General features: G+C 48.1%; 1 protein-coding gene across 4 annotated transcripts in view; it reads left to right on the top strand.

The window, feature by feature from the left end:
• The window catches only part of CAMK1D (calcium/calmodulin dependent protein kinase ID), a 425,032-nt gene that overhangs the window by 82,361 nt on the left and 320,149 nt on the right, over positions 1 to 22,522 (top strand). Inside the window, exon 1 of one of the 4 annotated variants that reach the window (XM_064592068.1) lies at positions 7,847 to 7,866. The exons of the other annotated variants lie outside the window; for them this stretch is intronic. Coding sequence (XP_064448138.1) covers positions 7,862 to 7,866 — 5 coding nt within the window. The 5' untranslated portion in view covers positions 7,847 to 7,861. Of the gene's footprint in view, positions 1 to 7,846; positions 7,867 to 22,522 lie in introns of those variants that run through there. 4 annotated transcript variants of the gene reach the window in all.

Below are 22,522 nucleotides of genomic sequence, written 5' to 3'. Positions count from 1 at the left end.
GTTTTCACTACCAAGTTCCTAGTGTCTTCCCCCCCCACCCCAACCTAGGGCCCATGACTTGAAGGATGTGATATTAACGCTGAGCTGGGTTCTGAAAGCCTGGTTAAAATGTATCTCAAAACAGTAATAAAGCTCACTGGCTGTTCCCTGTCTTCTTCCCATGATTGTTGAACGACTAAGTGAGAAATTAAGATGATTGATGTGCAGACATCTAGCACAGGCCTTGGCAGATAGGTGTTCAGTAAATTGGTATTTTCCCTCACCCTCAATAGTGCCGTGTTTTCCTTCCTCCCTCCCTTTCTCCCTCCCTCACTCCCTCACTCCTTCCTCCCTCCCTTCCTTCCTTCCTTCCTTTCTTTCAGTAGGCTCCACGCCCAACATGGGGCTTGAACTCACAGCCCTGAGATCAAGAGTTGCATGCTCTCCCACCTGAGCCAGTCAGGTGCCCCTCAATAGTGCTTTTCAGGCTTCCCCTGAGTACTCTCAAGTGCAGAGAGTGGTGAACACATGAACTCGGGCGACTCTGGGTGTCTCACGGACTCCCATTGAGGAACACCGATGTTCTAGGAAGATGTGCCATTGTAACCTTGTGGCTCCACCTACTTCCAGGCCCACGTACTATGGTTTGAGAAGTTTAGTGTTAGTGGCTTGTGTTGGACAAGGCAGAAGGGAGTGGTCAATATATTCACCCCAAATATGTTTTGTCATGTTTGATATTCTTTGGAATTTGGCCACTTATGTATGGTTTATAAGGCCATTCTCTTAAGCAGGTTAGATTGAAAAACACACCTGTGCCCCAGTCATTCTGGACATCGGGCGGGGAGTCATCATTCCTAAATTCTGCGTTTGCGTGTACAGCTAAAATGTGGAAATCTGATGAGAACACACTTGTACTTAGTGTTCTGTGGACTTTAGTTACATGCAGAGCTTTAATAGTGGATTTCTTATTGAAAGGTAAGATAATGGGACAACATTTCTTTACTCAGATAAATGAAAATAAAAAAGAAATCCTCCTGCTCATCTGGGCATTTCTGTAGCAGCTACTAATTATAGATGATCCTCGATTGCCCATGAACTCAGGGATTCTTGTAGATAATATAAATTCTTTGATAATCGAAAATTTTCACTTCGGTTGTTTCTTCTTGTTTCTATGGAACCAATCTTATTTTAAAAACAACTTTTGACAGAAGAGCTAACATTGTGAGCAATCACCACATGTTCTATCGAGGTGTCTCATTTAATCACTGCTTCAGCTCTGCAATGTGGGTGTTACCTCCCTGTTCCAGATGAAGAGACAGAGGTTCAGGGAGGTTAACGCAGGGCCACCTACTGAGTCATAGAGCTGGGTTCTAACCTCACCTCTCTGACTCAAGACTCATTCTCTATCTCTCAGACTACTACCTATCCACTGGTAGGAAGATGGTAAAATGTCCTGCAAGATAGGAGGAGGCCCAGAAAAGGCTAACATAATCGTGAATCATCAATTCCTGAGTGACCAAGAATTAACAAATATTTGAGTTAGCTTTTGTTTCTTTATACAAAAGTATTGACAAGTATTATAAGGAGCAAATGAGTTAATGGATTAGAAATACTTTGGTAAGTACAACCAGCTCTAAATATACTAAGGAGGATTGTCGGTCTCTTAAACCTCTGCCCTTTGAGAAGACTCTGTGTCTGGGACTGTGCCTTTGGCCCTTCTGAGTTACAGGATGGTCACTATGATAGCTCCAAAGAAGGGAAAATTTTTCTGACAAAAATATAACACAGGGGCACCTGGGTGGCTCAGTTGGTTAGGCGACTGCCTTCGGCTCAGGTCATGATCCTGGAGACCCGGGATCGAGTCCCGCATCAGGCTCCCTGCTCGGCAGGGAGACTGCTTCTCCCTCTAACCCTCCCCCCTCTCATGTACTCTCTCTCTCTCATTCTCGCTCTCTCAAATAAATAAATAAATCTTAAAAAAAAAATATAACACAATATCACAACCAGGATGTTGATATTGATACAGTCCACCCATATCATTTCTATGATCTGCTGATTTTGTTCAAATATTTTTAAAAAGATGTATTTATTGGGGCACCTGGGTGGCTCAGTCGTTAAGTGTCTGCCTTCGGCTCAGGTCATGATCCCTGGGGTCCTGGGATCGAGCCCCGCATCGGGCTCCCTGCTCTGCGGGAAGCCTGTTTCTCCTTCTCCAACTCCCCCTGCTTGTGTTCCCTCTCTCACTGTGTTTCTCTCTGTCAAATAAATAAATAAAATCTTAAAAAAAAAAAGATGTATTTATTTATTTTGAGAGAGAGAGAGAGAGAGAGCGCGCGCGCGCATGTGTGAGCAGGGGGGAGGTGCAAGGGTGGGGCAGAGGGAGAGGGAGAGAGAGAATCTCAAGCAGACTCCACACTGAGCGCAGAGCCCATCATGGGGCTCCATCCCATGACCCTGAGATCATGACCTGAGCCAAAATCAAGAGTTGGATGCTCAACCGACTGAGCCACCCAGGCGTCCCTCTTCAAATATTTTTTTAGAAAAGTGCTTTTAAAATGGTGAAGTAAGATTGGAGAGAAAAAACAAAAAGCCAGATTGTAGGCTCCTGTGGCAAAGGTGGACCCAGAACTTGGTGAAACTGTTGGGGCGAGGCTGGTTTCCAGCTGCAGAGCAGAGCTGAGTGTGGGACGACGAGGGGGTCCCCCGTGGGGGAGGAGAGGTTTCCCAGGGTGGCAGGCTTGGGGCTGAGCACAGTCTGTTTGGCAGCCCAGAGGCAAGGACGGAGGGTTGTCCTGCCATTTCCACGGCTGAGGCAGCCACTGGTGGGTGCCCTGACCACTGTGACCTCCCTGCTCCAGCCACGCGGCAGGAACACGTGCCATGGTTTAGGCTTACAGGGGCCCTAAGTCTGGTCTGCAGCCAAATCCCAGACCACACCCGCCGCCTTCCGAACCAGAATTTCCAGAAGCCTTGAGAATTAGCCTGTCTTTGTCCTTCTTTCCTTTCGTGTAGTTGTTTTTCTTATTGGATTCAGGCGAGCAAATAATGAGGTATTGGAGGGCTGGTGGTGCCCTTTTTATTCATGATTTAGCAGTCTCTTAACCAAATCTCATCGGCATTGTGCAGCCCGCACAGCATCGTGCTGGAAAGGTGGGTCATTAATGCTGATGGAAATGAAGTCAACTTCTCCCTAGGGAGACATTTCCAGGGAATGAGGACCCGAAGCTCCCCTGATACTGAGGAGGCGGGGTGAGGAGAGGAGAGTGGTGCGGAAGGCAGGAGCCCGTTATGTTTCTGGGACCCTTGAAGCCCAGGGTCCCACTGAGCCGAAGGAGCTTCTCTGAAGTGGGAACATGGCCTTGTTTCTATTTAGGGAGAGAAAAAAAACCACCCAGCGTTTTTACACTCCCGAATTGAATCCAGCCTTCTAGGTTAGAAGATAGAGGTTCCCCCCCCACACACACAGTCCCCCTTGTCCGACTTAAAAGCCTCTGGGTTTCAGCCTGTATAAGTAACTAACTCACAGTTAACTCTTAACTCCGAGCCAGGCCTTCCCTTAGCGATGGGCAGGCTGCTGGAATTACGTCACTGCTTTGGCTGGGCCCTGGCCAAGAAAGGCAACATTTGCATAATATTCCCTTATTTGGTTGGCCACCTTCTGCTATAGATCTGGAAAATAAAAGACACACCTTTCACAGGAATTACTAGTTCTTAAACAAATAACTACATAACAACTGCTTACGATGTGGGAACCCTGAGAACTTTTTCCAGGAAAAGCTAATATAATAAAATGCTTTGGCAAACGTGCTTATAGTATAATATTATTTAATAAGATTTTAAGAATCCAGTTTTTAAATTTGCAGCTTCTGGAGAAAATAATGTTTTATTTTACTTGGAGAACTATTTAGTTGAAATGACCCTTTCAAGGGATTTGGAAAATGCACATGTTCAATTATTCTTTCAAGCCTTTTTATATAATCGGTTCTCACAGAACCTTGTTATTCCTGGCAGATTTTTTTTTTCTCTGTTCTCATTTTTTTGGTTTACCAGGTTAGTCTTTTTTTTTTTTTTTTTTTTAAGTATTGAACATTTTCTTCAGAGCATATTCTGATATTTAAGGAAATGGATGAATACCAGAAAGAAAGGGTGGTGAAATTCTGCTTCATTGCTTTGGATTTTTCTTTGGGTCCAAAGATATGTCTCAATGATTCCAAATGTTCACATATTAGTAAGCAACCAGATAATTAGTTTTTTTACATTATTGCAGAATGTCCATTATTATATAAATACAGCTAGCCTTGAGGGCTACACTTGCCTCCCAGATTTTATGATTACTTTCTCGAATGCTTTTGAAAACTTTGACTCTCTATATAGTACATGGAGGCTTGCTTTGTAAATGTAAGAAAGTGTGCTTCCCCCCACCCCTTATGTGATAAAGACTTGAAGAAGAATATGAAAATTGGCTCTCATCCTCTGACATAACCACTGTTAAGTTATAAAAATATATTTTCCAGGCTTTTTCTATGCATAGTTAACACAATTACTTTCCTATTGTGTATTGTTTCTTGCAGTTGTCATTAAATGACATATCCTGGGCATTTTCTCATATTGTAAATCTTCCCCCCAATACTGTATATGCCTTTTGAATCCCAGGAAACCCAGTCCTAGCTTGAAGTGTGCACCATGACCCAGTGTGCCCCCACCTCTATACTGACCGGGGCCCCAGCGTGTGTGTGGGTCAGGGAGGGGGGGGTCCCACTTGCCTTCCCAAAGTCAGAGTGCCATAAGCATCCTCTCATCTCTCTCTGCTCCCTACCCCTCCTCTTTTTCCTCCATGTGTGTTTTCCTATGTTTATTTTTAGTCTTTCTCATTTGCCAGTATCGATCCAAAGCTGGGGACTGAGTGGCCGTTCACTGATCACGGAGTCTGCTCTTGGGTAAGCCCACTGCAGGCTGTGGGGAGCAGGCTGGCTCCTCCTGGGAAGTTAGCCCCGGCCTGCATCAGTATGTTCCGTACACGGGCAGGCCAGCTGCCTTTATGATTCTCTGTCACGTTCCCTTTTGGGCCCGAGATCATGTGTTCTTCTTGTTGACTTGTAACAGGAAACAGCACCTCATTGAAGATGGCGAACCTGTATTTTAGGGGCTGTCATGGGGCTGGCTTTGCCTATCAGGTGACCGACCATGTGAAACATGTCCTGGCTCTTTGACTAGAGCGTAGCCACCCAAAGCCTGAGGGTCCACAGGTCAGGAGCTCACCTGACTGCCAGGCTGCTGGCCAAGGTCCCTTAGCTTGTAAGTCCCTGGGAATCAGGAAACGCAGGGCTGGAGCACTCCTCCCCACAGCCTGGGCTCCCCACCCACCTCTCCACTTGCCGGGTGGGTCTCCGATTTCTTCCTTGATTGCTTGTGTAGAACAAGGACAGACACGTTGAAAAGGCATAATTTGGAGCTTGACTGCAAGTGCCCATTTAACGTGAGAGGTCTCTGCCTTTCTTATCCTCCCCGTTGTCAAGATGCAGCCTCTTTGGGCTTTTGGGCGTGTAACTCCCTTTACTGAGGTGCGAGGGCGTGTAAAGGTATAGACGACATGCTGTCCATGCGCTTCCCCATCGTTGGTCTCTCTGGGTCTAAATTTGTCAAATGCATTGATGGTTTGGGCCCTGGTGAGACCTGTGAGCCTCCGTGGCCTGTACACAGCATCCCTGTGTCCTTTGATTCTTTCCCTCCTGTGATTAAAACCCTTGCTTCTCCTCCTCTCTCCTGAGTGCACCCCTTTTCCTCCACAGCTGCTCCACCTGTCTCCTTCCTTCCTCCCTTCATTCCTGGGCTCAGTCTCACACTTTGACTGCACAGCATTCGTTCACTCGTTCATTCATTCGTGAGTATGCCAGGCCCGTTGCTCGAGGCTCAGTGCACAGTGATATGCACAGTGAATGAGCCTGATGCTCATTACCTGGGGAGTCAGGGAAGCTGGGAAGTAGCCAGGGTAGGGGTCGCAAGGGTCAACAGAAACCCAGGAAAGTGGGCATAAGTCCGTGCAGGAGTCAGGAAAGCCATCAGTGGTGAAGTGACACCCCTTAAAGCGTTTGCGAGGCCAGTGTGGGGCAGAGGGAAGGGGACGTGCAGGCAGAAGGAACAGCACATGCGGAGGCTGGAGGCATTCACAGTGTGGCGTGTTCGTGAAAATGCACCATGCAGAAAGCAAGGTCGGAAGTTGCCCTGGGAGAAAGCAGGCTGTGTCCACACCACGAAGTCCCTTGCAGAGCAGAAGGGTAACAACAGCTAGGACTTCCATGGTCCTTATTAGGCGCAAGACACTGAGCATATTTACAGACATGGGTTCCTTTACCCCTCATACCAACTCTAGAGGTAGGAACATTTTACAGAGGACAGAGCTAAGATCAGAGGGGCTGGGATGGACAGAAGGTCCTCCGGACAGAGGGTGGAGCCAGGCTTCGGGCCAGGGAGTCCACTGTGTAACTGCACGGCCAGAGCTCGCTCTCCCCGAGGCCCAGAGCTCGCTCTCCCCGAGGCCCAGAGCTCGCTCTCCCCGAGGCCCAGTGGCCACGTCTTACACTCGAGGGCTAGACTTGTCCTGTGGGCTTTGGGCAGCAACAGGAAGGGGTTAATTGGTGGGGAAAAGAATCTGAAATTTGTACAGATCATTCTTTAGAGACAGATGGAGATTTGATCTAGGAAGGCTGCTTAGAAGGCCCTGCCGTCGTCGTGTGGGAATCTGGTGGAACGTCTTGTAGAATGGCTTTCTCAGAATTCTACATCCCGAAAAGGCAGCTCTGGGGCCTATTTTTAAACCAATGCTAGTTTATAACGAAGCATGCCTTATAAGTTAATAGAATTGAATGTGTGAATTCAATAATCAATATGTTTATGTGATTTTGCTATACAATAAAAAGAATTTTTTTTTTTTATTAGAAACTTTTCTTGAGTCACTTTGGACCTTCCTTCCACTTCTAGGTCTGATGGGAGGTGGGCCGTTTTGCTAACAGTACCTCTGGGGAAGCCTCTAGTTCCTCTGTGATGGGGTCCCTAACTGGTACCTCTACCAGAAGTTGTTTTTTTTTTTTTTAACCATTATTTAAATTGTAATATGGGGGCGCCTGAGTGGCTCAGTTGGTTAAGTGTCCGACTCTTGGTTTTGGCTCAGCTCATGATCTTAGGGCCATGAGATCGAGCCCTGTGTTGGGCTCCACGCTTAGTGTGGAGTCTGCTTGAGATTCTCTCTCTCCCTCTCCGTCTGCCCCTCCCTCTGCTCACACATACGCTCTCTCTTTCTCAAATAAATAAATAAATAAAATCTTAAAAAATAAATTGTAAAATATACATAACATACACTTTACCATTTTAACCATTTTTATACCTACAGTTCAGTGGCATTAAGTACATTCACAGGGCTGCACAACCATCCCCACCACCCATCCCTAGACCTCTTTTTGTCTTCCAGAACTGAAACTCTGTATCAATTAAACAGTAACTCCCCATATCCCCTCACCCTCCAGCCCTTAGAACCCGTAGTCTGAGTCTAATCCTTTTTTTCTGAGGTTTTTTTTTTTTAAGATTCCACATAGAAGTGAGATCACTCAGTACCTGTTTTTCTCTGTCTGACTTATTTCACTCCACGTAATGCCTTCAGGTTCCATCCATGTTGCTGCAAATGATAGGTCTTCGTGTTTTTTATGGCTGAATATTTCATTGTATACATACACGCCACAACTTCTTATTCAAAGATGGTTACGTTTCTTTACCGAAATTCTCTTGTCAGGTCAGGACTTTTTGTTTTGGGTGCCTTTTGGGAGGATTAATATTTTCTTGGTTTGTTTTGAAGGTGACAGATGGAAGTAGGCGAGTAATTGGATGTTGAATGTTGTAAGTATTTCCACCTAAATTTTTGTACCGTACTTTGAACTTGAATTTGGGGCGAGTCGTTACAACTGTTCTCTTACTAGCACCCCATTGTGTGACCTTGTCAGCCCCTTCCCATAGGCTTGCCAATCCTCGTTCCTAGCAGACCCGGCTCTTCATTTCCTCTGCTCCACGTCCTATTACTATAGAATTGGAAGGAACCACACAGGAGGAGGAATGGACTTAGGGGAAGGCTAATGGGTTCACTTTCGCGGTGACTTGACTTTGAGATGTTGGTGGACCATCAGGCAGAGGTATGTAGGTGGGTGGATAGGAAGATCTGGTGCTTAGGATTGACCTGAAGCTGACATAGCTCTGGATGCCATCCTAGTGCCCAGGAGGATGCGGTTGCCCGAGAGAGAGAAGGCACAGAGGGGAAGACCTTCCTCTTCTTTGTCTATTCCTGTATCCATTTTGGGTGACAGAGTGAACAGTAGGCCAAGATTTAAAGGTGGCCTCCATCCCGGAGCTGTGTCCCATTCCTCTGTCTTCCTGTGCACAGAATCCAGAGAGGAAGAGTGGGGTTTCAGGAGACATGCTGGGAGATGGGCTGAGGCATGGCAGCTACGTGGGCCAGGGGAGAGGAGTCTGCAGAAGGGGCTGGGAAGGGGGTCAGGGGAATAACTGTGAACTAGGGCAGGTGGTGTGCTGGGAGCCAAAGGGAGGAGGTTGGGGGAGGTGGGAGGGACCACATGCTTGACAAGGGTCCACTGCCTCCGGCTGTGAGGAGGCCCTCGTCATCTCTTCCAGAATTGTTTCAAGTAATGGTGGTTTATAATCCAAGATGGGATCCTTCCAGCGGGCTCTCTCCTTAGCTCTTGAATTCCAGATGCTCTGTCAGTCAGCACATGATGCTTCTTATCACCGTTCCTTACCAAAAATACCCTTCAGCAATTCAGAACAAGTTCTAAACACTTCGGTGACACATTTTAAGTACCAGTATTTGAACTCAGACACATCTCATTCTCTCTGGAGGCAACTCCTCAAAACTCATGCTACCCTTATTTTAACAATAAAATGGGGTACACTTTTATTCCCTGGGACTCTCAACCCCCAAGATACTCGAGGAGCGGGAGTTGGTAGGATCACAAGTAACATGGGATAGTGACCCCGAGACACTGGGGGACCTGGGGTAATGCACAGTAATATCTGTGGGTTTCCTTCAACTTCTCTCCTCCGACTGTCCTTTAACCCACTTCCCTGAGCCTCAGGGCTGTCATGGATTCTACGCTCGTTCTAGCTGTTTCTGAATGTGTTCCACTGACCATTGATAATAATAGGTACAGTGTATTGAGTGCTGGCCGTGTTTGGGGCACTGTACCAAGTGCTTGACATGTATTATCTCATTTAATTCTTACACTATAGGGTAACACTATAGGGTAACACCCGATGGGGTGAGTGTTGTTACCCCCGGTTCCGGATGAGAAAACTGTGACTCTAGAAAATTGAGGTAAGTTTCTTGAAGCCGGTGGTTCTCAAAGTTGAGTGGACATCAGAATCCCCTGGAAGGTGGGCGCCTGGGTGGCTCAGTTGGTTAAGCGACTGCCTTCGGCTCAGGTCATGATCCTGGAGTCCCGGGATCAAGTCCCGCATCGGGCTCCCTGCTCGGCAGGGAGTCTGCTTCTCCCTCTGACCCTCCCCCCTCTCATGCTCTCTGTCTCTCATTCTCTCTGTCTCAAATAAATAAATAAAATCTTTAAAAAAAAAAAAAAAGAATCCCCTGGAAGGTTTGTTAAAACACGGGCTGTCTGGCCCCACCCCCAGCATTTCTGATTGGGGAGGGAGCTCTGCGATGGAGCCGGAGAAGTTGCATTTCTTTTTTTTTTTTTTTTTAAAGATTTTATTTATTTATTCATGAGAAACAGAGAGAGAGACAGAGGCAGAGGGAGAAGCAGGCTCCCTGCGGAGCAGGGAGCCCGATGCGGGACTCGATCCCAGGACCCTGGGATCATGACCTGAGCCGAAGGCAGATGCTTAACCGACTGAGCCACCCAGGCATCCTGAGAAGTTGCATTTCTAACAAGTTCCCAGGTGCTGCAGCTGCTGGTGCCAGGGACCACACTTTGGGAACCGCCACTCTGAGCTGCTCATCTAAATGCAGGACAGGGATTCCCACCAGGGCCTGGCTGACTGCAGGCGTCTCTTCCCTTTACGGGAAGTACAGCTTCCCAGGAACCTTCGAGGAGGGAAGCCGGCTCACTGCCCTGTATGGACTCAGGGCTTCCTAGTAGAAGATTCAAGTGAGGGGTCGTCTCTTTCAGGTGAGCTCCTGGCATGCGTGGGCAGGTATCCTGAGGCAAAGGGAACGGTTGGAGGCAGGAGCTATGGGAGGGCACTGTCCATACAGAACTTAGAACAATAGTAACATCAACTAAAAGTGAGTCTGCTTTATTATCACTGTCTCCTGGCAATTCTAAACAGTGCCTGTGATAAATACGCTTCTCCTCCACTCCTTTTGTATGCCACTGCCTGGAAGCTAAAGATAAAAACACCCGAACACTCTTCCTTGTTGGGGTTCTGGGAAGCTCAGGGACCTTGTCTTCGCTTCTCTGTTTTCCACAGGAGTGAGTGCTCAGTCCACATCGAATTGGTCAATCCTTCCTCCTTCACCTCATTTTTAATGCTAATAACCTACTTGAAAATACTCAAGGAAGAAATAAAAGACTACAGAGCCCTACATTTGGTAGGCAAGTTGCATAGCCGTGCCTTACTTTAGCTCTCACCGCTGACCCCCGGACAAACACGAGCCCTTTGAATTCTCACAAAGACCTTGTGAGGCAGATTCTGTGTCCCCGTGTCATGGGGTTAGTTAAGTGACTTGCCAAGGTCAGACAGCTAGTAAGCGGGCAGAGGATTCCAGCCAGGTAGCCTCGCTCAAGCCCCATGTGCTTAACCACCGTGCCCTGCTGCTCTTTGAGCCGTCAGTCGGTGCTCTGTAAGTGCACACTGGAGGGACACACGGGAATAAGCCTATTAGATGCCAGTTGGGGTGGGTCATTCACTCTACAAGGTGGTTACTCTGGGTCCACTCAGGATGGCAGAAAAATCCCTCCACGATGCATCCCCGTCTTTCTCACGGGCTCTGCAGTGTTCACCTCCACTGTAATGAAATGTGTTTTCCCTGGAGGGGGTGGTTGCGGGTATTTATAGAGCGTCTTATAGCTGAAGAGCTCCAGAAGCAACAATTACCTCTTTAATCCTCTTAGCAATTCTGAAAAGAGGGAAGTGAACTGGCACAGCCTGCCCCAGCTCCCTCTCCTTGTTTCCCTCCACACCTGCCCCTGTCTCCAGAATGCTCAGCAGCAAGGTGGGAAGAAGAGGGGCACGGCAGGGGGTGGGGGGAGGGGCGGGGAGTAAGTCGTTTCTTGGAGTCCCATTAGAGCCGGGGGACATGGGGCCTCCTGGTGGAGGGCTCAGGGCAGCTCCCCTGCATCCCACTTTCCTTTGTACTGCCTGGTAGCTAAATGGAGAAATAACCTTCTTCCTGCTAAAGAAAGCTCACCAGCCCCTTTCACTATTCTCCTTCCGCCCAAGGAAAGAAAGTTTGAATAATAGAATTTTTTTTTTCCTTCTCAAGCAGTGAATTCTTCTGTCTTGGCAGCTACAGTGTTCAAGACAAGCTATTCAGAGGAATAGCAGAGAAAATGAAAGGGGATGAGGTTCTGGGAAACTTCTTTTCAGTGTGAGTGGGTTTTTTCCATATGCGCATATATATGACACACGTATTTGCATCTCTGCAGCCTACTGGGCATGCATGATAAATAGCCCGTGGTTGTGACTGTCTTTTGTTATGCGGATGTAATTGAATTCAGTGGCAGCACCTGAGGATATACTGTGAGGAGATAAGGCTTATTTTGATCATCTGAACCCACCAATGGGATGCCGTGATGGTGATGGAGGGTTCCCTGTTTATGCCAATATTTTCTGTTACTAAGGGTAGAATCAAGCGTGGATGAGTAAGATCTGCTCTTGCTTGGATTTGGGAGATTTTCAGATGTTAGGATCTCCTCTTTCAGGGTTGTCAATAATCATTTCCCTGGCCAGATCACGGGGCTCGCTAAGTGTGCAAAAGAGATAATGTAGTTAGAGAAATTTCACCCTTAGCTTCCTGTTCCTTTTATCTCGTGATCCTTCATTGTCATGTCTGGCTGGATCAGCTTCTCCTGCCTGCCATTAACCATCTCTTCCCGGCCACTGTGTGCATGGAGCTGGGGGAAGCCCCCAGATTCCAGACTTTGGGAGGCTCCTATCTAGCTTAGTTGAGGGAGCCATCATTCAGTCTCATGCTTTGTTTTAAAATTGTTTTTGTATTTTTAATGAGGTGATTTCATACCTGGGTAACAGTGATGGCTCCAAGTTCAGGCCGGTGCAACGTCCTGAGACCGGAAAAGGGCAGGGCACAGAGTCAGCATTCTGAATGCTTCCTTCTGTGCTCATCCATGCACCTGTCACCCATGAGTTTGGCCGTTGGAAAGACATAAATATTGCACCAGCTGTGTGCTGAGCTCTGGCTTGCCCCCCAAGATTCCCCCCTCCTCCCGGGTCTGGCCCCAGCCCTGCCGTCCCTTCTCCTCTCCTCGCGTGCCTTCCAGTACCCAGTCACTGGATAAAACAGGAAGAAGAATGAATGAATTAAGGCCTTGAAATTGGTCATATGGTACTTCTACCTCCTTCCCTCCAGGAAGGCAAAGATCAGAGACTGGAGAGCTGTCATTATCCTCCACATAATTATACGAGAGAGCCAAAGTTCTTGGAAACGCCAGGAAAGGCAGGGAGCTCTTCCAAGACGGCCGAGGGAAGCCAGCAGGGACATTAGCTCCGGGGCGGGGGGTGGGGGAGGATGAGCTCATACAAGGGGACCACTGTGCAGCGGAAATAATGACTTCCCCGGGCTGCGGACTCAGAAAACAGCTTCCAGGGGCTGGCTCGTGGAGTTCAGCCTGGTTTGTGGCTTTCTTTAGATGTTCTCCAAGTTTCTTACTAGTGTTATGAGGCCACTCTGCAACTGCTTGACTTTCTGGGGCGACAGTGACTCTGGGGCTCGGGGCTGCGCGTGTGCCCACGGAGGGCAGGTGTGCCAAGAAGGGACCGCCAGCTCCACTGTGTGCCCAGCTGAGTCTCTTCTTGGCTTCTTCCTTCCTCCTCTGATGCAGCCCTTTTCTTTTATTTCACTAATTCCCATCTGGTGAGGAAAGGTTTCATACCCAGTTCCCATCCAGTGAGGAAAGGTTTGCTTTTCCGATTCGTGGGCTGAGCACAGCAGAGCAGAGGGGAACGAACCCTCCTCAAGGAAAAGCTATAGCATTCTGCATGTTTTCACTGCTACCCATGCGGGTATTTCTAAGTAAGAATGCAAACAGGCCTGAAATAGAATGTATTAGTAAGTGTAACAAGGGAGCGAGGTGTATTTTTAGCAAATGTGGCTAAAGCCGATGATGGCGGTGAGAAATGGATATGAGGGAAGGGTGGGAGCTGGGGCTGAGGATCGTGGCTGCCTCTGGCCCTCCCCCTGCGTAGAAAGACTGATGGGGCCTGAGGACACCCGGGCTCCTGGTGGACAGGGCTTCTTGAGGGTATTCTGCTGGTTCTAGAGCCCCTTATGCTCCTGCTTCTGCCTGTCATGGCAGTGTGACTGTGGTGAACCCAGGGACGGGAGTCCAGAAGGACCAGGGCAGCAAACCAGCACGTTGGGGGAAAGCTCGCCCACTGAGACATGGCTGCCGCCAGCCACCTCTCTTGGTGGAGGACAGGGAAGGTCTGGTCAGACGAAGCCTCGAAAGCTGGAGAAAGTCAAGGCCCTGGTTGGCGGGCTGTGAGCACTGCAGGAATCCTGGGAGGGAAGGCGGGGACTCGGATGGTGAGGGCCACACCTCCCCAAACTCTCTGTAATTCAGTGTTTTTATCTGTGAACAGAGAGTGTTAATACTTTCTCAGGGAGTCATGAGTCCAAGGTCACAGAGAAGGGAAGGTTAGAACTTTGAGAAGAAAATCGCTTGAAATGCCAAGATGTGATCTTATTTGTTTCCCTGCAGATTAGCTAGGGTTTAACACCTGATAGCAATAGGAGTCTGTGAATCCCTCTTGCAAGGGCACTATTTGCGGTAGAACCAAGTTTAACCCCAGCTGAGTCTTCCTGCTGTCCATCTGACGCTCTGGCTACAAGATTGCCCAGAAAGCCTGGTGCTAAAGCAGTTTCCCACCCGGGGGTCCCATGGCTGGGCTCCATTTCTGCAGTCTGGTCTCTCCGTGTCAGCCACGTTCACTCTGGGATCCTCAGATTCATGTGGGGCCTGTTCACCTACTCCTGTATTCTCCCTTGCAGAAGATGGGCATCACCGTTGTAATGGTGTCAGTTTGACTGGGCCACAGGGTGCCCAGACATTTGGTCAAACATTATTCTGGGTGTTTCTGTGAGTTGTGTTTTTGGATCAGATTAACCTTTAAATCAGCAGACTGAGTAAAGCAGATTGCCCTCCCTAATGAAATGGGCCTTATTCAATCAGTTGAAGGCCTGAATAGAATAAAAGGCTGAACTGCCCCCAAATAAAAGGGAATTCCTCCTGCCTGACAGCCTCTTAACTGGGACATTGACCTCTTTCTGCTTTTGGATTCCAGTTGCAACATTGGCTCTTCCGGGGGCTTGAGCCTGCAAGCCTTCAGAATGAACTGCACCATCGGCTCCCCTGGGTCTCCAGCTTGCTGACTCACACTCTAGATCTTGGGACTTGTCTGCCTCCATAATCACGTGCACCAATTATAACTATAATAAATCTCTTTATTTATTGGTTCTGTTTCTGGTTCTATTGCTTTGGTTTCTCTGTAGAACCCTAACTAGTACAACCATCTGCCAAATTAAAGCATACTTTGTGGCCCAAATGCCCTCTTATCTGGGATAGGATTTCATGAGAAGGCAGGGAGTGAGCAGGGCAGACAAATTTGAGATCTCATCATTTAGTCTTTGTGTAGCAGGCAGTGGGGCAGAGACTTATAGGTATAGGAGCCTTGCTTTTTTTTAATCAATTTTTTATTTAAATTTTATTTAGTTAACATAGTGTATTATTAGTTTCAGAGGCAGAGTTTAGTGATTCATCAGTTGCATACAACACCCAGTGCTCATTACTTCAAGTGCCCTTCTTAGTGTCCATCACCCAGTTACCCCATTGCCTCACCACCCCCCTCCAGCAACCCTCAGTTGTTCAGTTTGTTCCCTATAGCTAAGAGTCTCTTATGCTTTGCCTCTCTCTCTGTTTTTACTTATTTTATTTTCCTTCCCTTCCCCTACGTTCATTTGTTTTGTTTCTTAAATTCCACATATGAGTGAAATCATATGGTATTTGTCTTTCTCTGACTTATTTCGCTTAGCATAACACCCTCTAGTTCTATCCACGTCTTTGTAAATAGCAAGATTTCATTCTTTTTGATGGCCCAGTAATATTCCATTGTATATATATACACCACATCTTCTTTATCCATTCATCTGTTGATGGACATCTAGGCTCTTTCCATAGTTTGGCTATTATAGACATTGCTGCTATAAACACTGGGGTGCAGGTGCCCCTTTGAATCACTATGTATCCTTTGGGTAAATACCTAGTAGGGTAGTTGCTGGGTCATAGGGTAGTTCTATTTCTAAATTTTTGAGGAACCTCCATACTGTTTTCCAGAGTGGCTGCACCAGCTTGCATGCCCACCAACAGTGTAGGAGGGTTCCCCTTTCTCCACATCCTTGTCAACATCTGTTGTTTCCTGACTTGTTAATTTTAGCCATTCTCATTGGTGTGAGGTGGTATCTCATTGTGGTTTTGATTTGTGTTTCCCTGATGCCGAGTGACGTGGGAGCATTTTTTCATATGTCTGTTGGCCATTTGAATGTCTTCTTTGCAGAAATGTCTGTTCATGTCTTCTGCCCATTTCTTGACTGGATTATTTATTTTTTGGGTGTTGAGTTTGTTAAGTTCTTTATAGATTTTGGATACTAGCCCTTTATCTGATATGTCACTTGCAAATATCTTCTCCCATTCTGTAGGCTGCCTTTTAGTTTTGTTGACTGTTTCCTTTGCTGTGCAGAAGCTTTTTATCTTGATCAAGTCCCAGTAGTTAATTTTTGCTTTTGTTTCCCTTGCCTCTGGAGATGTGACTGGGAAGAAGTTGCTGCGGCCGAGGTAAAAGAGGTTGCTGCCTCTGTTCTCCTCAGGATTTTGATGGATTCCTGTCTCACATTTAGGTCTTTCACCCATTTTGAGTTTATTTTTGCGTATGGTGTAAGAAAGTGGTCCATTTTCACTCTTCTGCATGTGGCTCTCACAGGGGCCCTGCTTTTAGGAAACTCAATGCACAAAAATGTAAACCTGTGAAAAAGGACAAAAGGAGAAATTAGGAGCTATCTTTTCACATTGAAATAGGATTCTTCTGAGGTCCCTTTAATGAACAAGTTCTCTGTTTTATTTGGAAAATTCTGATTTGTGCATAGATTACCTCAAATGAAGTACCCCTCTGGCGCCCTTCATGCCCTACTGGACCTCCCAGATATGTCACTGATGTAGCCTTTAATTCCGTGGGATACATCGGCTACCTTTAGCTTACACAGATCTTACCAAGACATCCTTGGCCCCTGCTATTTTCTGCTCTCCAAGTTTTATTATGATGATGTTATCGATGGACGCCTGGGTGGCTCCGTCGGTTGGGGCATCTGACTTCAACTCAGGTCGTGATCCTGGGGTCCTGGCATCGAGCCCCACGTAGGGCTCCCTGCTCAGAGGGGAGCCTGCTTCTACCTCTCCTCCCTTCTCGTGCTCCCTCTCTTTCTGTCTCAAATAAATAAAATCTTAAAAAAAAGCTTTTATGATGTTATCAACGCAGTAGATCGGTGTGATATCTGTTGGGAAAGAGCAATGACCAGTGACCCTTTGGCACAGCCCTGAAGCAAGATGATGAAGAGTTACGAGAGACTGCTGCCCAACCAGGCAAAAACAAACGTCTGCTGTTCTCCATTTGTGGTGGTGCAGAAAAAAGTACGCACTTTTTTTTTTTTTTAAGATTTTATTTATTTATTTCAGACACAGAGAGAGAATGTGCAGGGGAGAAGGGCAGAGAGAGAAGCAGGCTCCCGGCTGAGCAGGGAGCCCGACGCTGGGCTGGGCCCAGGACCCTGGGATCATGACCTGAGCCGAAGGCTGATGCTTAACTGACCGAGCCACCCAGGTGCCCAAAAGTACACACTTTTTAAAGTCGGTGCCGGCATTGAAAGTACCAGGGGCCGTGTTGATTTATTTCAGGAGAGAGACCCCATCTGGAAGAGCAATGGCAATTAGAACAACTACCTTAGGGGTGCCTGGGTGGGTCAGTTGGTTAAGCGACTGCCTTCGGCTCAGGTCATGATCCTGGAGTCTCAGAATCGAGTCCCACATCGGGCTCCCTGCTCAGTGTGGGGGTCTGCTTCTCCCCCGACCCTCCCCCTTCTCGTGCTCTCTCTCTCAGTCTCTCTCTCAAATAAATAATAATAATAAATATTAAAAAAAAGATTTAGGGGCGCCTGGGTGGCTCAGTCATTAAGCGTCTGCCTTCGGCTCAGGTGGTCCTGGGATCGAGCCCACATCGGGCTCCCTGCTCTGTGGGAAGCCTGCTTCTCCCTCTCCCGGTCCCCCTCCTTGTGTTCTCTCTCTCTTTCCCAAGTCCCCTCCCTTCACAGATGTTGTCTGCTCTCATTCTCACCACATCATTCACTCGAAGGTAGAAGTGACTGATAACAGCCTAGTATCATACCTGTGCTTCATAGAGTGGCAAGTCTGAGGTGAGGTTTTCAAGGTTAACTCTTTCAAGGGTGCAGATTTTTTTTTTTTCTGAGGTTGGAGAGCTTCCAAGGTCCCTGAAACCACAGAGGCGGGTGCCCAAATCACGTACATGATGGTAGCAAAATACACCTGGGGATGCTTCCTGTGCCCTGGACGCGTATCCTATGGGAAAATGCCTTTGTCTTCAGAGTCCCCTACTGAGCCCCAAATGAAGGGTTGACTTGTCAGACCACAGCAGTAAGCAATAGTGACTGTGATGTGGGTGCCAGAGTCCATTTTTATTTATTTATTTATTTATTTATTTATTTATTTATTTATTTTATTTATTTATTTTTTAAGATTTTATCTATTTATTTGACAGAGAAAGACACAGCGAGAGAGGGAACACAAACGGGGAGTGGGAGAGAGAGAAGCAGACTCCCCGCCGAGCAGGGAGCCCGATGCGGGACTCGATCCCGGGACTCCAGGATCATGACCTGAGCCGAAGGCGGTCGCTTAACCAACTGAGCCACCCAGGCGCCCCAGAGTCCATTTTTAAATATAGACTGTCTACGTGACCTAAATGAATGGAATGCTTTCCCCCCGTCCCCTTCCGGGGTAGTTATCGTAGTGTGTAGCTGCCTGTGTTCTTGGGACCCGTCCACGCTCTCTTCTGCACTATTACCTTGCGTGGCCTTGGGTTGACCATCTGCCCCAGCGGCTGTTTACAGGCGAAGGCCGGCTCGGCAGACAGCCATGTGCGGCCAGGAGTTCGGCGCCCTCAGCACGAGGGGAACGTGTTGCTGGACACCGTGTTGCCCTGCTCCAGAAAGCGCGGGACAGCTGTGAAGGGGACCTCCACACTTGCAGGCGCCTCCAGGCGCTAAAAGTGTTGGTGTCACGTGGCCAGGCCACGGGAGGGAATAGGCGGGTGCCACTCCGGTGTGTCTCCGGCTTTCTCTGGGTGCAATCCCTAGCAGCCCGCTGCGTGCCAGCAGCGTGCCCTGCACCCTGCACCAGAGCCATTGCTGGGAAGCCTTAACTGGCCCGGGAAGCCACTTGAGGGTTGTCCCCTCCCCACCTGGTGCGCGGGGCCACAGGACTCGAGAGACATTGTTTTGAAATTAATTACAGTGTGATAAGTGTTGTGAAACAGCAATACTGCCCTTGGAACTGTCATCAAAGCCAGCTGCTAGCAGGGCGCTGGGACACTGTGACTTGCTAGATTCTTCTACCACCCGTGGCTGTTTGGCTCCTGCGGTGTGGAAAGGGCACCCGGGGACCTGGCTCAGCTTAATCAGAGGACAAGGGAGGAGTGGGGGAGGGGGAAGGTTTGCAGACAGAGGGAGGAGACAGGACGGTGTCGAAGGAAAATGCCAGGATGCCAGCCCCACTGCCCCTCGGTTAATGTGCCCAGCATGATGGAGTCAGGCTGGGCTCACCGGCTTCATTCGCTAGGTAACGGAAAGGAAAATAATGCCTTGTGGACACCAGGGATTTGACAAACGTTTATTGAGTTGGACACATCACATTTCCATGGCCCATTTCCTTGCCTTTCCCAGAACCCTCCTGCTCCGTGTGCATTTGGTTGTAACTACGGGTCACTGGAGGGTATGAGCGTGCGTGTGTTATCAGCTGAATGTTTGTGTCCCCCCCAAAAGTTGAATGTTGAAACCTAACCCCCAGTGTGATGGTGTCTGTAGGTGGGGCTTTGGGGAGGTGATTAGGTCATAGGGTGGAACCCTCACGATGGGCTAGTGCCCTTATGAACGAGACCCCAGCGAGTTTTCTCCCTGTTTCTGCCACGTGAGGACACAGTCATGAACCAGGAAGGGGGCTCTCAGCAGACCTTGATCTTGTGCTTCCCACCTTCAGACCTGTGAGAAGTAAATGCCCGTTGTTTAGAAGCCAGCCAGTCTGTGGTATTTTGTTATAGCAGCCTGAACGGGCTAAGACAGTGTGCCTGGAGTCTGAAGACAGAATCTCAAGCTCTGAAAAAAATATCTGGGAATGTCTGGGCTGCACTGTTCTGGTATATAACTGATGGTGGTTAATTGAGCTCATCAGGCTGGACAGAGTAGTCGCCAGACGTAGGGCAGAGGTTAAATCGAGTGATACTGCTTTTGTCGGGAATACTTATATTTATCTTATTAACTTGTTTTTTGCTATAAAATTAATCCAGCCTCATGGGGAAAGGTCACTTTAAATTTACGTTTTGAGTGATGCAAGGATAAGGAGGTGCATTTTTTTTTTCCTGTGTCGGGGTCGGGGGAAGAAATTCCTGTGTCTACAAGAAAATTCTGCCAGAATAAAAGATCCCCAAATGCACCATGGGAGACAGAGTAGAGGGTGGCTGGAGCCTCTCTCTGTCATTTACCAGCTCTGAGAACCAGGCAGGTCATCTTTCATTGTCACATGTGAAGTATGTCACAGGCTTAACTGAGATAAAATACTGTGGATTTTGTGACTGCAGTCCCAGGGGCTGTTCTCTCCAAGGTGGGAGGTTCATAGCAGAGAGCCTAGAACACCTTCACCATGGATCTTATTCACCAGCAAGCTGGAGCGACAGGAATACACACACAGGGGCGCCTGGGTGGCTCAGTCGGTTAAGCGGCCGACTCTTGATTTCGGCTCAGGTCATGATCTTGGGGTCCTGGGAGTGAGCCTGGAGTTGGAGTCGGGCTCCGAGCTCAGCAGGGAGTCTGTTTGAGGATTCTCTCCCTCTCCCTCTGCCCCTCCCCCCACTTGTGCACTCTCTCTCTCTCAACTAAATAAATCTAAAAAAAAAAATGCACACACAGCTGCCCTCATTTGCAGCCATAATCATTCATTCAAGGGACCTGTGGCAAGAGGGGAGACCTTCCCAATCCAGGGAGCTGGCTGCTCTCCTCCCATAGTTGCCTATGGGTCTCCAGCCTGCCCACCTGGTATGCATGAGTGGCCAGCAGGGGTGGAGCTTGGGGCTCCCTGAGCTGGATCTAAGGGCCTGCCTGCTCCTGGCTCTGCAGTTGACCCCAGATTGTTCATCTCTTTAGGGTGATTTCGTAGCCCCACTCTCTGGCTGGGCACAGATTATTAGCTCCCATGGCTCCAATTCTGTGCCAGCTTTGGCAGGTGCAACGGGTTTTATTAATGGGTGAAACCCTTGAACACTTGCTTTATATATTCTTACTAATAAGAGGGCATTGTAATATGGTTTTTTGTTTTGTTTTGTTTTGCCATGTAGGCAAATATTCTTATGACACAAGCTCTATAAACAATGTTTGCAGTCTCTGGTCTGTTCCTTGGCTGTCCAGAAAACAGGTCTTGCCTGTGTCTCTTAGAAGGCAAGTGGCGGGGCTCCTGAGTGGCTCAGTCGGTTAAGCGTCTGCCTTCGGCTCAGGTCATGATCTCGGGGTTCTGGGATCGAGCCCCGCATTGGGCTCTCTGATCGGCAGGGAGCCTACTTCTTCCTCTCCCTCTGCCTACCCCCTGCTCATGCTCTCTCTCTCTCTGTCAAATAAATAATAAAATGTTAAAAAAAAAAAGAAGACAAGTGGCCAGCAAAGTGATTCTGTGAGAATCGCGGAGCCCAGACTGAAGGCTTGAGGGGGACAGGTATCTTTCGGGGTGCGTGGTGGCCCAGGCAAAGATGCAGCAAGCATCTGTAACCCACCCACCTGCAAAGTGTTAGGGCAAGAAGGAACCTTGCAAGAGCCCCTTGAGTAAATTCTTAACCTTTCTCCATTGTTTAAATATCTGCTGTAAGCTGGGCACCTTCTCACAAGAGAAATGCACATAGGCATACACCCCTGCAATTTTGCAGACCATTGAGGGAGTTCACAGACTGCTGGAAATGTATTTATGGACCATAGATACTGGACAACTGAGACAGATACTCTGGATCCCCCCCGCCCCCATTCCTTTATTCACTGCTGAAAAGATGATGGCTAGACTCATTTCCCGTCACCTAGCTGATCAGTGGCAAAGCCAGGGTCGAGAGCTTATGGAGTGTGTCTAGACTCTTGACCCAGCGCTCTTTCTGTAACCCTATGATGCTTTCACCTGAACCTCTCTCCTTACTGCTCTCAGTGACATTCACATGAAAATGACTTGTCTTCTTGCATTTCAGCCTCGACTGTTTATTTAAGTTGTTTTGCCAACCCAGCTATGTGGAGGGGAGCCTTGCGTGTCTTGACTGCTTGCTCCCCCCACCCTCCAATCTGAGAATGTAAAGCTAGTTCTGGGAAGGAGAGTTTGTGACATCAGTGCTGGCCGCAGGGGCTTCTGTCCCACTTTACCTGGCGTTCCTCTTCATAAGCAGTAGTTTGGATGTAGAGAATAAGGTCATTTTAGAACACAAGGTGTAGCAGTGTGCTAGGACCACCAACCAGGGAGCTGAATGACAGAAATGTATTATGTCAAAGTTCTGGAGGCTGCACGTCCCGATTAAATCAAGGTGCTAGCGCGCTTCTTTCTGAGGGCTGTGAGCGAGGGATCTGTTCCAGGCCTCTCTCTTTGGCTCCAGGTGTCTCTTGACATCATCTCCCCTCTATGTGTTGTCTGTTTGTCCAAATTTTCTTTTTTTGAAAGGATATTAGACATGCAGGATTAGGGCCCACCCTAACTTGATTACCTCAGTAAAGACCTCGTCTCCAAATAAGGTTACATTCTAAATCCTGGGGGTTAGGACTTCAGCATATGCATTTTGAAGGCACACGATTCAACTCACAATGGAAGGCATTTCCTGATTGGCAGGTCTTGGTAAGGCACCTCAGTGGCCCAAGCTTGACCTGGTCCAATATGCTTTCCATAACACTGTACTCTCTGATTTATTGAGACTCCATTTAGATACAGTTCCTGTAAAAAGT

This window comes from Mirounga angustirostris, unplaced genomic scaffold, assembly GCF_029215605.1.
Source record: "Mirounga angustirostris isolate CCGP_5_RB_7025 unplaced genomic scaffold, mMirAng1.0.hap1 SCAF_5, whole genome shotgun sequence".
NCBI lineage: Eukaryota > Metazoa > Chordata > Mammalia > Carnivora > Phocidae > Mirounga > Mirounga angustirostris.
The sequence above is the reverse complement of the archived record's forward strand: the minus strand, read 5'-3'. Positions and strand labels throughout refer to the sequence as shown.